Raw genomic sequence first — 15,119 nt, 5'->3', positions numbered from 1 at the left:
AAATTGGAAAGATACTACTATATAGCCACTTTGGAACTTGATTTCATGTGTCGCCTTACTGATCTGGCTCAAGATTACAAAACCATGCGTGATGGAGATGGGATTCAAATCCTATTTACTAATTTTTTTCTTTTTTTTTTTCTAGATTGTGAAATTCAAAGCATGCCCTTGTCTTGATCATCACCAGATCCTTTAAATCGTCAGTGCTTATCACAGTATGGAGCACACAGAAATGTATAACTGTCAACTGAATTACTGAAGTACTTAATTTTACTTGATTTTAAATTGTTAGTTAATTTATCAATTCAGCACCTTCATTGACGTTTATATGTCAGGCTCTGTGTTAGGCACTTCATAAACCTCCTTTCAATTCTTATAACAACTCTAAAAAGTAGATATCTCCATTTTAAAGGAATGAAGTAACTTGTCCAAAATTCACAGCTAGTGTTAGTCATTCAGTCGTATCTGACTCTTTGTGACCCCATAGACTGTAGCTTGCCAGGCTTCTCTGTCCATGGGATTCTCCACACAAGAATACTGGAGAGGGTTGCCATTTGCTTCTTTAGGGAATCTTCCCAACCCAGGGATCTAACCCAGGTCTCCTGCATTGAAGGTGGAGTCTTTACCACCTGAGCCACTACAGAAGCCCCAGAATTCACAGCTTTAAAGACACAAACTTTAGGCGGTGCCAAGAGACACACATACTTGCCACTAAACCATCCTTTTCATCACCATCTCTGTCCTCAGAAACTTCCTAGTCATGTAAGTAAGGATAATGGTGACCCATTACAATGCAGTAGATCGGTGCTTCAAAAAAGTGATTAGGTTCAAATTATTAAGAAAACAAGAAAAAGAAGAAGGGCCTGGGGAAAACAAGGAAGTTGAAAAGTTGAAAAGGTGACAACTGACTAGACCTTTAGTGATAAACGGAAGTCCTCTAGCAGAGAATACTGTTTGTTGACCTCATAAGCATGCATGCCTGCATACTCAGTTGTGTTCAACTCTCTGCGACCCCAAGGACTGTAGCCCATCAGGTTTCTCTGTCCATGGGATTATTCCAGTAAGAATACTGAAAGTGAAAGTCACTCAGTTGTGTCCGACTCTTTGCAACTCCATGGACTATACAGTCCAAAGTGGACTGCCATCTCCTCCTTCAAGGGGATCTTCCCAAACCAGGGATGGAACCTGCATCTCCTATACTGGCAGGCAGAATCTTTACCACTAAGTCACTTAGGAAGTCAACCTCCTAAGAAACCAGGACCTACTGACCTCTATTTTCTCCCAATCTATCAGCCTTCTCCTTTTTCTTCAGTTTCCTCCTTATCCAGCTTAGACTCTATAGTCCATCATTCAAATAACAGCCTAACTTCCCTTTAACTCTGTCTTTATAACTCACCTAACCAGCAGCACCTCTACGCTGATGGAATGCAGCAGATATCAGAACCCATTCTAACTAGGTTAAGCAGAAAGGGATTTACTGCCAGGTATTATGTGACTTACAAAATTACTGGAAGGGCTATAAGAAGTATTGGTAGAACTTCCCAGGAACAACTCCTAACCCACAAAACAACAGTTTTCACCATGATAAGAAAGTTATGGCTCTCACTACAGAAACTCACAGAATCAAAAAGCCTCTGCTTTATTTGTCAGCAAAACGGGGCACCTTTCACCCTCCTCCTCTCACTTCTAAATTCAATTCTCATCTTAGGTGCAAAGAAGTCCAGGAAATCTCTGGCTCTCAGTTCCACCAATATCCCAGTCTTCACTGCCAGCAACTCTCAACTAAGTGGTCTATCTGCATCTATCTCCACTCCAGGATATTCACACTACCAAGCCTGAGGCATCAAGCTGCCTTCCCAGCACCACCACCCACTCCAACCAGCAAAAAAAAAAAAAACAAAAACAAAAACCCCTGTGATTGCCCATTAATCTTAAAGTAAAAGATACAAAGTCTGGCCTCTACCCCCCTCCAGCTTCATCTTGTACCACACTCCCCTTCATTCTCTGTCCTGGCTACAATGGCCTCTTTGTGCCTTTTAGTCATTTTTCTCGCATTTGCCACAGGACTTCTGCACATGCTGTTCTAGATGGAACATTCTGCCTTCCTCGCTTCACCCAACTAATTATAATTCTTCCCTGAGGATATCAGTTCAGGCATATTTTCCTCAGAGAAGCCTTCCTGTTTATTCAGGCACTCAAAACACCACGTACCTCTCCTAGGTAGCACACACGTCGTACTTCACATTTCCTAGTGAGATCACAAGTGAGCATCTATTTTCCCCCAACCCCGGACTCAAAGCTCTTAAGTCAGGGGCCATGTTTGGTTCACAGTGTCTCCCCAGCACTCTACATTAGTTGGATGACGGAGAAGAAGGCCTAGTTCACAGGTCTGAGTCCGAATTTCTCAACAAAACTGTACTCTGGAGGCCAAGACTCAGACATTTCCTTCATCTCTATCTTTCTCAGGAGCACTGAGGAGGCGCTAATAAAGGCTGCGGAAACATGGCAGTGACAAGTCGGCCTCCTCAATCAGAAAGGACCCTGGTGGAGGTTAGGAGATGGGCCTTTTCTCCCTGGGAGCGCCTGGCTCAGGGCTCTGCACGGAAGGTACTGTTGAAGAAGTCAGCCATTGAGGGCCCCAGGCTGGTGCAGAGACTCCCAAAACTCTACTCCAGGCTAGAAAGGGAATCCAGGCTATGTGCTAAGTCGCTTCAGTCGTGTCCGACTCTGCGACGCCGTGGGCTGTAGCCCGCCAGACTCCTCTGTCCGTGGGATTCTCCAGGCAAAAACACTGGAGTGGGTTGCCATGCACTCCCCCAAAGGATCTTCCCCACTCAGGGATCGAACCTTCGTCTCTTAGGCTTGAAACTCAGGCTACTACACACCAGAGCTAGGAACTCGAGGCCCCCCTTTGCTCCTTGCAACCAAACCTACAGCTGAGAAGGGCCAGCCTCAGACCACACAACGGAGGCGCCTCCTCCAAATCCCACAGCCACCCGCCCCTCGACCTTTCTTGCACTTACTCGTAGTCAGCTTCTGATCTTCCCCTTGCAGCATTGCGCGAAACACCAAAACCCAGTCAGTGAGCTTCCACCCACAAGACACAGCGCGCCTAGGCGGGACTCCAGCTCCATCCACCAATCCTAAATTCGTACCCTACTGATGTCAGAAAGAACTGACCAATAACAGGAAAGTTCTCAGGGGGCGGTGCTGAGAGGTATATTGGAAGTCGATTGGGTTCTATCGGCCGGAAGTTCTACGGGAAAGACTAAGTCCGAGCCAATCGCGAGGTGCCTGAGGGTGTCGGCGCGGTCAGTGGCGGCCTGAGGAGAGCGGCTGCCGCCATGATAGAACAGCAGAAGCGTAAGGGCCCAGAGTTGCCACTGGTCCCAGTCAAGCGGCAGCGACATGAATTACTGTTGGGAGCGGCAGGGTCAGGCCCTGGAGCCGGGCAGCAGCAGGCGGCGCCGGGAGCTTTGCTGCAAGCGGTGAGTATAAGGAGCAGGCGGCCTTCGGCCCTCAGCTCATCTTCCTCTCCAGCGCTTGCACCTGGTGATCCTGCGCGGCCCTTAACCCGCACTCCCTAGCGGAGCGGGACTCTCCTTGGAGTTAAAGCAGAAAAACACAGTAAAGGCGGCGTACACCCAGCGGTTCTCCCTGCATTTCTCCCTTTGACGCTCGTTTTCAGCGTCTTGACCGCTCTGTGAGGAGGTGTTAGAATTAAGAGTTAAGGATCTTGAGCTTAGAACCGGGATTAGGGTTTTGACTTATTAAATGTTCCAGGGATCCAGTGTAGAATAAACGATAAACGTTCAGAAAACTTGGAAGATTGGATGGATGGATGGATGGATGGATGAACGAGAGAAGGGAGGAAATGAATGCCTCTGGCTCCTTTCGGGGACTTGGGACACTTGCTTTTCCCTGTGTTTCTCTGCACTGGTATTAGTAATAACCAAAGAATAGTTACCATCTATTAAGCCCTTGTGCTATGTAAATGAAAACTCCTTTAATCTCGGTAACTTCCTAAGAGTTAGGAAATATTATTATCTTATTTTGTAGACGGGGAAACAAATTTATATAGTAAGTGATAGGACCTCCCTCATAGCTCAGTTAGTAGCGTCTCCCTGCAGTGCAGGAGACCTGGGTTTGATTCCTGAGTCAGGAAGATCCCTGGAGAAGGAAATGGCAACCCACTCCAGTATTCTTGCCTGGAGAATCCCATGGACAGAGGAGGCTGGTAGGCTATAGTCAGTGGGGTCGCAAGAGTCAGACATGACTTAGTGACTAAACCACCAGGAACAGCTTTTAAACTCAGAATCCATGCTCTTAACTACATTTCTTGTGAAACTGAGGTGGTGATCACACCTCTCCCTCTATCCTGTTAGGCTCAGCTGAGGAAATATAGGTCTTCCCGTCCCCCCACAACTCCTCAACCAGCTGGTCAGCAAATCTTGGCACCACCCTCAAAATATATCCAGACTTGCTACCACTTCTACCACCTCCCGGCTTCCGTGGTGGCTCAGACAGTAAAGAATTTCTGCAATGGGGGTGACCCAGGTTCAATCCCTGGGTTGAGAAGATACCCTGAAGAAGGAAATGGCAGCCCACTCCTTTTTCTTGCCTGGGAAGTCTCATGGACAGTGGAGCCTGGCGGGCTACAGTTCATGGGGTCAGAAAGAGTTGGACATGACTGAGTGAGTGACTAACACTTTCTACCACCTCCGTCACTAGCTCCTGGTTTAAGCCATTATTATCTCATCTGACATTATTGCTGTAGGATCCTAATGGTATTCCTGTTTCTGTTCATGGATGCTCAATCTGTTCTCAACCCAGTAGCCAGAGGAATCCTTCTAAACATAAGATCATATTACCCCCTGCTGAAAACTTGCCATGGTTTTTCACATCAGTCAGAGTAAAACTGAAATCTTGGCAATCTTTTGCCCTCTTTGATTTGACCTCTCTGATCTACCAATTTTCCATTGCTCACCTTTAACCAGTCACAGTGGCTTCCATGCTCCTGCTACAAAGTCTTGCAGTTGCTGTGCTCTCTACTGAAATACTCTTTTTGTAAGTGTCCACATGGTTTACACACTCAGCTCTTGCCAGTCTCTGCTCAGATAACACTTTTCCACTTTCCTGACCAGCCTATTTTAAATTGCCATACCCTCTGCTCACCCACATTGCTGCTTTGTTTTTCTCCATAACACATGCCACCGTCTATATGTTCTACTTGTTTCTGCTCACCCTCCCTCCTTTCTGTCCTTCCCAGTAGAATACAAGCTTCATTTTTTATTTTGTTCAATACTGTTTCCTAAGTGCCTGGGACAGTATCTGATACAGTATTTCTTGAGTAAATGAGTAAGCTAGAAACTGCTAAAGAGATTTGCGGATTATTAATAGTGTACTTCTGTCTGACAAGAATATCAGCACAGGTTTCTTTGAATTGCCCACAACTATGTCTGGTCTTAATGTCCAAGACCATAATCAAAACTACTTTCTTCAATAACCTGTACCTTGCAGGGTTGTTGGAAACCTTAGTTCAATCATTCATTCATTAAACCAACTAGAGACTGGGAAAACAGTGTAATGTTACACTGGTAAGTTTCCTGCACTACAGAACTTTTCTTGTGGCAGAGCAAGGGAGAAAAATTGTAAACAAATACATAAGAAACATAATTTCAGATAGTGATAAGTCCTTTGAGGGAAAACAGTAGTGTTGATCAAATGCAAAAGAGAGGTTCGGTGCTGCTTGGGCTTGAGTATTCCAGGAAAGACTTTTTGGAGAGAGGGCATTGGAAAGGAACCACACACAGAAAGATCTTGGGGAAGAGGCCTCCTGTCAGGGGCAACAAAAGATCCTGAGGCAGAAATAAGTTTAACGTGTTTGAGGAATTAAAATTTGGCTATGGGAGAGCAAGTGAAGGAGGAAAGTTAGTGTAACAGACACTGGAAACTTCAGCAACAGAGTATCAGATCGGAGGCATAAGTTATATGAGAAGACTTGCTATTCTCTAAATCAGGAGAAATACACTCCATCATTGTTTCCATTGTCTTTTTCTTGTACTCCCCATTCCCCAACTTTTCAGTCTCCTTTGTATGTAATGACTACCCTGTACTTCTCTCATTTGTTCAGGGTCCTCCAAGATGTTCCTCCCTTCAAGCCCCAATCATGCTTCTCTCAGGACATGAAGGGGAAGTGTATTGCTGCAAGTTTCATCCCAATGGATCCACCTTAGCATCTGCAGGATTTGACCGACTAATATGTAAGGCATAATTTTTGAATCTGGAGTAATTGCTCTCTGCCAAATACTGATTATTTTTTAGAACTTTCAGTGCTAGGTATCAGTCTAAATTGATCACATAACAAACTGTGTGGCTGATATGCTAAAAGAGAGTCATGAAAATACTGAATGATTTTGGGTGTAGAACTTAGGGTCCATGTGGTAAATACAGTAGGAGTTATATCACCTGCTGGAAGGTGAGCTCCTCTAGTTTGGGAATTTCCTCTTCATGGAGGCAAATCTCAAGCCGATTTAGCAAGCCTAAACTTTAAGATCTATACTTTGAGGCTAATGAGAGTAAGGAGGAGAGAGAGAACTTTTTCCCCAAAGATATGAGGCTCTCTTGATCAATAGCCTCTGAATCTTAGCATTCAGGAAGGAAGGAGGAAATCCTAACAGGGCAACTCACTTGGATAATGTACTTGTCTCTTACTTGGATCTGCTACCAGATTCTCAGCTTCTAGTCAGGAACATCCATTTGGGGAAAATAAGTAGAAATCATATTGAAGAACTAATGAGAAAAAGCAAAAAAGAAGGTAACAGAAACATCTGATACTTTTTCCTCTGGCATCCTTTGCCACATTGTGAGATGAAATGGGTCCTTTTACTCCGTTCTTTTAACTGTGCCTCAGGGTGAATGATGTCTGTTTTGATTTCAGTTTCTAGTTCTGTGTTCCTTAAACTTACTGGTGGCCGACTCTCTGGAAGGCTTAGGGATCTTAGCTGAACATACTTTAACTACTGATATACTTAATTTCATCAAACAGACTAGAAGCAGTTTTATCATCAGGAAAATAACTCTTAAGTAGCTTATTATGTATATAGTGTTCTTTAATAATATTCATCAAACTTCACTCTGTGTTGGACCAAGCCCCCTGAAAATTGGAACTGTCTCTATTCATTTACCTTATTTTATCCCAGCACTTGGATAGGTATTTAGTACATGTACACTAAGTAAATGTAGTATAAAATCATTGCTTTGTGACCTTCAAGTCAGTTGCAGCTTCCAGAGTTTCCCGCAAGTACCATCATGTTGCAGTCTGCTTCTACTCATAGGAGACAACTAGCTATGAGTGCCAACTTTTTTAAAGTATGGGAGAAAAATTAAGATTTAAAAAATTATATCCATTATCTAAAATGTTTTTATTTTATGAAATGTGAAAATGCTGTGTTATTTTTGTTCTAATGTAAAGAAGATTGATATTGCTGATAGAATTAATAGTGTTTCAAAGGAGTATAATTTCAGAACTGTTGTTCTAGTGAATTCTTAAGTACCCTTTCCATGGCCAGTAATAGTTTTATTTTGCCTAGTAATGTTCACAGAACCCCTGTCTCCCTAACAGTGTTGTGGAATGTCTATGGTGACTGCGATAACTATGCTACATTGAAGGGACACAGTGGAGCAGTGATGGAACTTCATTACAACACAGACGGCAGGTAAGTGTTTTGCATAGTGGATGACAGCTGCTTCTTATATTAATTCTTGGCGTCCTTTCATATTTCATCCCTGAATTTTCTCTTAGGAGATTGTGCTATCAAAAATTACTGCATTTTGGACAACCACTTTATCATCCTATCACTGTCTCCCCAAGTAAGGTGTTTATTGTTCAATATGAAAGTCACTCAGTCACATCTGACTGTCTGTGACCACGTGGACTATACAGTCCATGGAATTCTCCAAGCCAGAATACTGGAGTGGGTAGCTGTTCCCTTCTCTCGGGGATCTTCCCAACCCAGTGATCGAACCCAGGTCTCCCACATTGCAGATGGATTCTTTACTGTCTGAGCCACCAGGGAAGGCCATTGTTCCATGTATGCATTCATAATATCTATCTAACATTCAACAGCCAGAAATTTTTTCCTTTTTAAGACATAAAATATAGTAGAAATTAATTATTTTTTATTATAAAAGTAATGAAACAATCTGTTTCAAGAAAACTAAAAAAAAGGCAGGAAAATGACAAAGTACACCACATTTTTACCATTCCAAAGATAATCGCTGTTAATATTATGGTATATTTCTCTCAAGATTTTTTCCTATTCAAAACAGTTTGATTTTTATGTACGTATTAGAACTACTTGTGTAAGTTCCCTGGCAGTCCAGTGTTTAGGATTCAGTGCTTTCACTGCCATGGCCCAGGTTCAGTCCTGGTTGGGGAACTAAGGTCCTGTAAGCCATACAGTCAAAAAAAAAAAAAAGAAAGAGCTCTTATACAATACAATCTTGTCTGCTGTTTTTTACCCTTAACATTATTCAACTGTCATTATCTGTTTTTTGTGACATTTATTATAAATATTTTATCAATTGAATAACTACAGATGATATGAAAATGTAATTCTACAAAGTTAATTAATCCCATTCAGTATTTCAATAAACATTTATTGTCTTACAGCTCTTACCTCTAAAAATTTTAGGGTTCCTTGAATGACTAGGTACATAGCCTTGTGTGTAGTTTTCCTGTTTGAGTAAAAAAATCATTATAAAATCAATCATAACTTAGAAGTCATTCTCAGAGGCAAAATAAAAGCTTTGATTTTTAGAGAAAGAGTTAGATTTACTGAGCCAGGAATTGCTACTATCTGTCTTACTTCTGCAACGGGGAGTGATTATGCATTTTCAAGTGGAAGGATGTGTAAAGTGTAGTATATCACAAAGAAGGGAAAGATTGAGAAGACTGCCATATTAGATGTACAATATGTCATGTGGACTGACAAGTGGGAAAATTTTTTTACATTTATTAGAGTAGACCTTATAATTGGGTCTAGACTACCATTAGGATTTTGGTACATTGGGTGAGACATTCCCAAAGCAGGTGCCAAACTGTCAGAGCACAGCATGTTAGTGATCTTGAAGACTTGGGTGCATTTTGACAAGTAAGGAAGATAGATTGCTATTCCTTGTCTTCACTTTTTTTTCTTCCTCTTGCTTTCTAGTATGCTCTTCTCAGCGTCCACAGATAAGACTGTGGCGGTGTGGGATAGTGAAACAGGCGAGAGGGTGAAAAGACTGAAGGGGCATACTTCCTTTGTGAATTCCTGCTACCCGGCCAGGAGGGGCCCCCAGCTTGTCTGCACGGGCAGTGACGACGGCACGGTTAAGGTGGGTGTCATCTGCCTCTGTGTTGAGGGTTTCTGAGGTGACGAAATGTGAAATTTACCTTGTCTCCCCACCTATGCTGTACCCTTCTCTCCACAACTTTGTTTGATCATACATTTCCAAAAACAGACACTTTTTTTTTTTTTTTTTCAGACACTCTTTAAAATACATTTCAGATACTAAGCAGTTGTGGTTTTTTTTCCTTCTTTGATGAATCCTACAGACTGTTACAACCATGTAGAACAGTTGTCACTTGGAATAAAGTAGACCACCATCCAAGAATAATTGGATTCTTGACTTAGTGTTTGTTTAATTATGTGACACTTTTATGATCCTCAGTTTCTCAGTCTTTAGTGACAATAATATAAATTTCTTATAAGGATGTTGTGAAATTTAAGTCAGTATATAAAAAGGTCAGTATATGGTTTTAGTTACAAAGGATGGGATGTTAAAGGTCATTTAACCCAATGAGTTTCAACCTTTGTGAATATCAGAATAACCTGAAAAACCTGTTAAAAATACCCAGATTATGGTTCAGTAGGTCTAGAATGGAATTTTTTTTTTAAATAAAGACTTTTTTTTTTGGCCACACTTCGTAGTGTATGGGTGTGGGATCTTACTTCCCCGACCAGGAATTGAATCCTGGCCTCTTGCATTGGAAGCATGGAATCTTAACCACTGGACCACCACAGGGAAGTCCCAAGGCTTTAATTTTTAGAGTAATTTTGGGTTGACTGCAAAATTTAGGGGAAGGTACAGAGATTTCACGTTTAACTACTACCCCTACCATGTGTTGCTTCCCCTACCAGAATGGTGTGTGTTTTACAGTTGATGAACCTACATTGGCACATCATTGTCACCCAAAGTCCATAGTTTACATGAGGGTTCACTTTCAGTGTTGTACATTCTATGGGTTTGGACAGATGTGTAATGACATGTATCTGGCACTATTGGATCATACACAGTATTTTCAATGCCCTTATGGCAGAAAGTGAAGAAGAACTAAGGAGCCTCTTGACAAAAGTGAAAGAGGAGAGTGAAAAAGTTGGCTTAAAGCTCAACATTCAGAAAACTAAGATCATGGCATCCGGTCCCATCACTTCATGGCAAATAGATGGGGAAACAGTGGCTGACTTTATTTTTCTGGGCTCCAAAATCACTGCAGATGGTGATTGCAGCCGTGAAATTAAAAGACGCTTACTCCTTGAAAGTTATGACCAACCTAGACAGCATATTAAAAAGCAGAGACATTACTTTGCCAGCAAAGGTTCGTCTAGTCAAGGCTATGGTTTTTCCAGTGGTCATGTATGGATGTGAGAGTTGGACTATAAAAAAAGCTGAGCGCTGAAGAATTAATGCTTTTGAACTGTGGTGTTAGAGAAGACTCTTGAGAGTCCCTTGGACTGCAAGGAGATCCAACCAGTCCATCCTAAAGGGAATCAGTCCTGGGTGTTCATTGGAGGAACTGATGTTGAACTGAAACTCCAATACTTTGGCCATCTGATGCGAAGAGCTGACTCATTTGAAAAGACCCTGATGCTGGGAAAGATTGAAGGCAGGAGGAGAAGGGGATGACAGAGGATGAGATGGTTGGATGGCATCACCAACTCAATGGACATGGGTTTGGGTAGACTCCGGGAGTTGGTGATGGATAGGGAGGCCTAGCGTGCTGCAGTTTGTGGGGGTCGCAAAGAGTCGGACACAACTGAGCAAGGGAACTGAACTGAAAAATGCTTTATATTCTGCCTAGTCATTTCTCTCAACCCCAGGCAACTGCTGATCTTTTTACTATCTCCATAGTTTTGCCTTTGTCAGAATGTCATATAGTTAGAATCATAAAGTGTATAGTCTTTTCATTTTGGTTTCTTTCACCTAGTAATACCATTTAAGAGTCCTCTGTGTTTTTTCTTTCTTTTTTTAAATTTCTTTGGCTGCGTTGAGTCTTAGTTGCAGCATGCTATGTCATGCGGGATCTTTCCTTGCAGCAACTTAATGCTTCATTTCTTTTTAACACTGAATAATACTCCTTTGTTGGATATGCCACAGTTTATCCATTCACCTACTGAAGGTCATCTTGTTTGCTTCCAAGTTCTGGCAGTTATGAATAAAGCTGCTCTATACAGCTGTGTAGGTTTTTGTGTGGACCTAAGCTTTTAACTCACTTTATATGGCTAGATAGCATCACTGACTCAATAGACATGAACTTGAGCAAATTCCAAGAGATTGTGGAGGACAGAATCCTGGTGTGCTGCAGTCCATGGCGTTGCAAAGAGTCTGATACGACTTAGCAACTGAACAAGTGTTTAACTCCTTTGAGTAAATACTGAGGAGCACAGTTACTGGGTTCTATAGTAAGGGTTTGGAGAAGGAAATGACAACCCATTCCAGTACTCTTGCTTGGAAAATCCCACGGACGGGGGAGCCTACTAGGCTACAGTTCAGGGGATAACAAAGAGTTGGACACGACTGAGTGACTTCACTTCACTCATTTCACTCACTTCATACTTATCCCTGGAGAAGGAAATGGCAACCCACTCCAGTATTCTTGCCTGGATTATCCCATGGAAAGAGGAGCCTGGTGGGCCATAGTCCATGGGGTCACAGAGAGTCTGACACGACTGAAGTGACTGAGCACACATGCATATTAAGGGTTTTGTAAGAAACTGCCAGTCTGTCTTCCGAAGTGACTACACCATTTTGTCTTCCTACCAGCACTGAATGAGCATTCCTTTGTTCTCCATCCTTATCAGCATCTGGTATTGTCAGTGTTACGAATTTTGACCTTTCTAGTAGGTGTGTGGTTGTAGTGTACTGTCGTTTTACTGTGCATTTCTGCAGTGATATATCATGTAAAATACCTTTTTTTCCAGTCTTAATGAGAAATAATTGACATATTTAACTGTATAAATTTAAGGCATGCAGCAGGATGGTTCGACTTAGCTTTATTGTGAAATGATTACCACAGGTTTGACCAGCAGCATCTGTTTTCTTACATAGATACAAGAAAAGGAAAAAATGTTTTTCTTTGATGAGAACTCTTAAAGCTCAGTTTTTGACCTGGTTGTTTGTTGTTGTTGAATTTAAGAATTCTTTGTACTTTATTTTAGATAACAGTTCTTTAACAGATGTGTTTTTTGCAAGTGTTTTCTCAGTTTGTGGCTTGTCTTCTAATTCTCTTAACATTTTCTTTCACAGAAATGTTTAATGTTAGTGAAGTTCAGCTTATCAATGAAAAGTTCTGGAATTTTAGTTGACATTGCATTGATCAGTATGATTGATCTATAGGTCAAATTGGGAAGAACAAACATCTTGATATATTGAGTCTTCCTACCCATGAACGTGGAATGTCTCTCCATTTATTTAGTTCTACTTTTATTTCAAAGTTTTCCTTATAGAACTCACATACGTATTTTGTTAGATTTGCACCTAAGTGTTTCTCTTTTTTGATTTTTTTTTTTTTTTTTTTTGGATGCTAATATCAGTGGTATTGTGTTTTTAAGAATAAGAATGTTAAATGTGTTCTCAAGTGATCTGATATAGCAGGTATGACATTCTGGGAGCCACCGATCTCCTCCAGCATCCTCACTTTATGAAGGAGGAAAATGAAGCCTAGAAATAGTAACTTATTTCAAGGGTACAGAGGACACACTGCTTTGTACCCTTTATTCTTTCTTTGGTACTAGTTTCTGACTCTGGGTTTTTTTTAATTAATGATTAAACAAAGGGATTTCAAAGGAGTACTTGTGAGAAACCACACTAAACTTTTGATGGTTGCTTTTTTAAATGAATTTGCCTTCAATCTTGCCCAGCATCAGGGTCTTTTCTAATGAGTCAGTTCTTCATATCACGTGACCAAAGTAATGGAGGTTCAACTTCAATATCTGCCCCTCCAGTGAATATTGAGGACTAATATCCTTTAGGATGGACTGGTTTGATCTCCTTGCAGTCCAAGGGACTCTCAAGAGTCTTCTCCAACACCACAGTTCAAAAGAATCAATTCTTCAGCGCTCAGCTTTCTTTATGGTCCAACTTTCACATCCATACATGACTACTGGAAAAACCAGAGCTTTGATTGGACAGACCTTTGTCAGCAAAGGAATGTCTCTGCTTTTTAATATGCTGTCTAGGTTGGTCATCATTTTTCTTCTAAGGAGCAACCATCTTTTAATTTCATGGCTGCAGTCACCATCTGCAGTGATTTCGGAGCCCCCAAAAATAAAGTATATCACTGTTTCCATTGTTGTTTCCCCATCTATTTGGCTTTGTCATGTGTAGACATTGAAATCTCTGTTTCATCAGCTCAGTGGTTCACAGATGATTCAGAAGAGATATCCTTAATCACCTGGTGGGGCAGGGAGGACTCTGCCAGTCTTTGTGGATCGGTTGTGTGGGTGTGTAGGGGCCTCCTTTAACTTCTCAGCCTGACAGTTTATAACTCTGTATTAGCCTTCACATCCTCTTGTGGTCAGCAAGAGGTGAGAGGTTAGGGCCTTCTCAGGTCTTTCCTAAGCATATGTCCAGCCATGGGCATTCAGGTGGCCTCCTAGAGTTCCAAGTATATGTCAAACCTTTTCAAAGCCTTTACTCTCCAAACTGTCTCATTCCCCAGCCTTTCCTATTTGCCCCAACTGTTATCCATTGCCTAGCCAGCAGAGGCTAATGTATTTGCCTTTAATTGTTTTAGACAAATGCCTCTGCCCTAGGAAATTTCCACAGTAGGCAAAATAAAGTCAAGCCCTTTAAGTTAGGAATGTACAGTAGTTTCAATATTCTTTGGCATTGCCTTTCTTTGGGATTAGAATGAAAACTGACCTTTTCTAGTCCTATGGCCACTACTGAGTTTTCCAAATTTGCAGGCATACTGAGTGCAGCACTTTAATAGCATCATCTTTTAGGATTTGAAATAGCTCAGCTGGAATTCGAGTACCTCCACTAGCTTGGTTCATGATAATGCTTCCTAAGACCCACTTGACTTCACACTCCAGGTTGTCTGGCTCTCGATGAGTAAACACACCATTGTGGTTATCCAGGTCATGAAGACCTTTTTTGTACAGTTTTTCTGTGTATTCTTGCCACTTGCCTTAGTCTCTTCTGCTCTGTTAGGTCCTTGCTGTTTCTGTCCTTTATTGTGCCCATCTTTCCATGAAATGTTCCCTTGGTATCTCCAGTTTTCTTGGAAAGATCTTAAATCTTTTGAATTCTGTTGTTCTCCTCTATTTCTTTGAATTGTTCACTTAAAAAGGCTTTCTTACCTCGCCTTGCTGTTCTCTGAAACTCTACATCCAGTAGGGTAATCTCTTTTCCTTACTCCCTTGCCTTCTTTTCTCAGCTATTTGTAAGGCCTCTTCAAGCAACCACTTTGCCTTCTTGTATTTTTCTTTGGAAAGGTTTTGGTCAGTGCCTCCTGTACAGTTACAGACCTCTGTCCATAGTTCTTCAGGCACTCTATCAGATCTAATTCCTTGAAATCTATCTGTCAACATCCACTGGATCATAGAGAAAGCAAGGGAATTCCAGGGAAACATCTACTACTGCTTCACTGACTACATATGCTAAAGCCTTTGACTGTGTGGATCACAACAAACTGGAAAATTCTTCAAGAGATGGGAATACCAGATCACTTTACCTGCCTCCTAAGAAGCCTGTATACAGGTCAACAAGCAACAGTTAGAAACAGACATAGAACAATGACTGGTTCAAAACTGAGAAAGGAGTATGACAAGGCTGGCTGTTGTCACCCT

General features: G+C 41.7%; 2 protein-coding genes across 2 annotated transcripts in view; one reads left to right on the top strand and one right to left on the bottom strand.

Annotated features, from left to right (window-relative positions):
- Nucleotides 1-3,131, bottom strand: part of ZCCHC17 (zinc finger CCHC-type containing 17) — a 47,833-nt gene extending 44,702 nt beyond the window's left edge. Inside the window, exon 1 of the mRNA XM_020882765.2 lies at nt 3,024-3,131. The gene's annotated coding sequence lies outside the window, so the exon portion shown is untranslated. The remainder of the gene's footprint in view (nt 1-3,023) is intronic.
- Nucleotides 3,132-3,287: 156 nt separating this feature from the next.
- Nucleotides 3,288-15,119, top strand: part of SNRNP40 (small nuclear ribonucleoprotein U5 subunit 40) — a 33,545-nt gene continuing 21,713 nt past the window's right edge. The window contains exons 1-4 of the mRNA XM_020882764.2: nt 3,288-3,488; nt 6,134-6,263; nt 7,625-7,718; nt 9,216-9,381. Of these exons, the coding sequence (XP_020738423.1) occupies nt 3,345-3,488; nt 6,134-6,263; nt 7,625-7,718; nt 9,216-9,381 (534 nt within the window). The 5' untranslated portion in view covers nt 3,288-3,344. The remainder of the gene's footprint in view (nt 3,489-6,133; nt 6,264-7,624; nt 7,719-9,215; nt 9,382-15,119) is intronic.

This window comes from Odocoileus virginianus, chromosome 30 (assembly GCF_023699985.2).
Source record: "Odocoileus virginianus isolate 20LAN1187 ecotype Illinois chromosome 30, Ovbor_1.2, whole genome shotgun sequence".
Classification (NCBI taxonomy): domain Eukaryota; kingdom Metazoa; phylum Chordata; class Mammalia; order Artiodactyla; family Cervidae; genus Odocoileus; species Odocoileus virginianus.
This window is presented reverse-complemented; position numbering and strand designations above follow the sequence as displayed.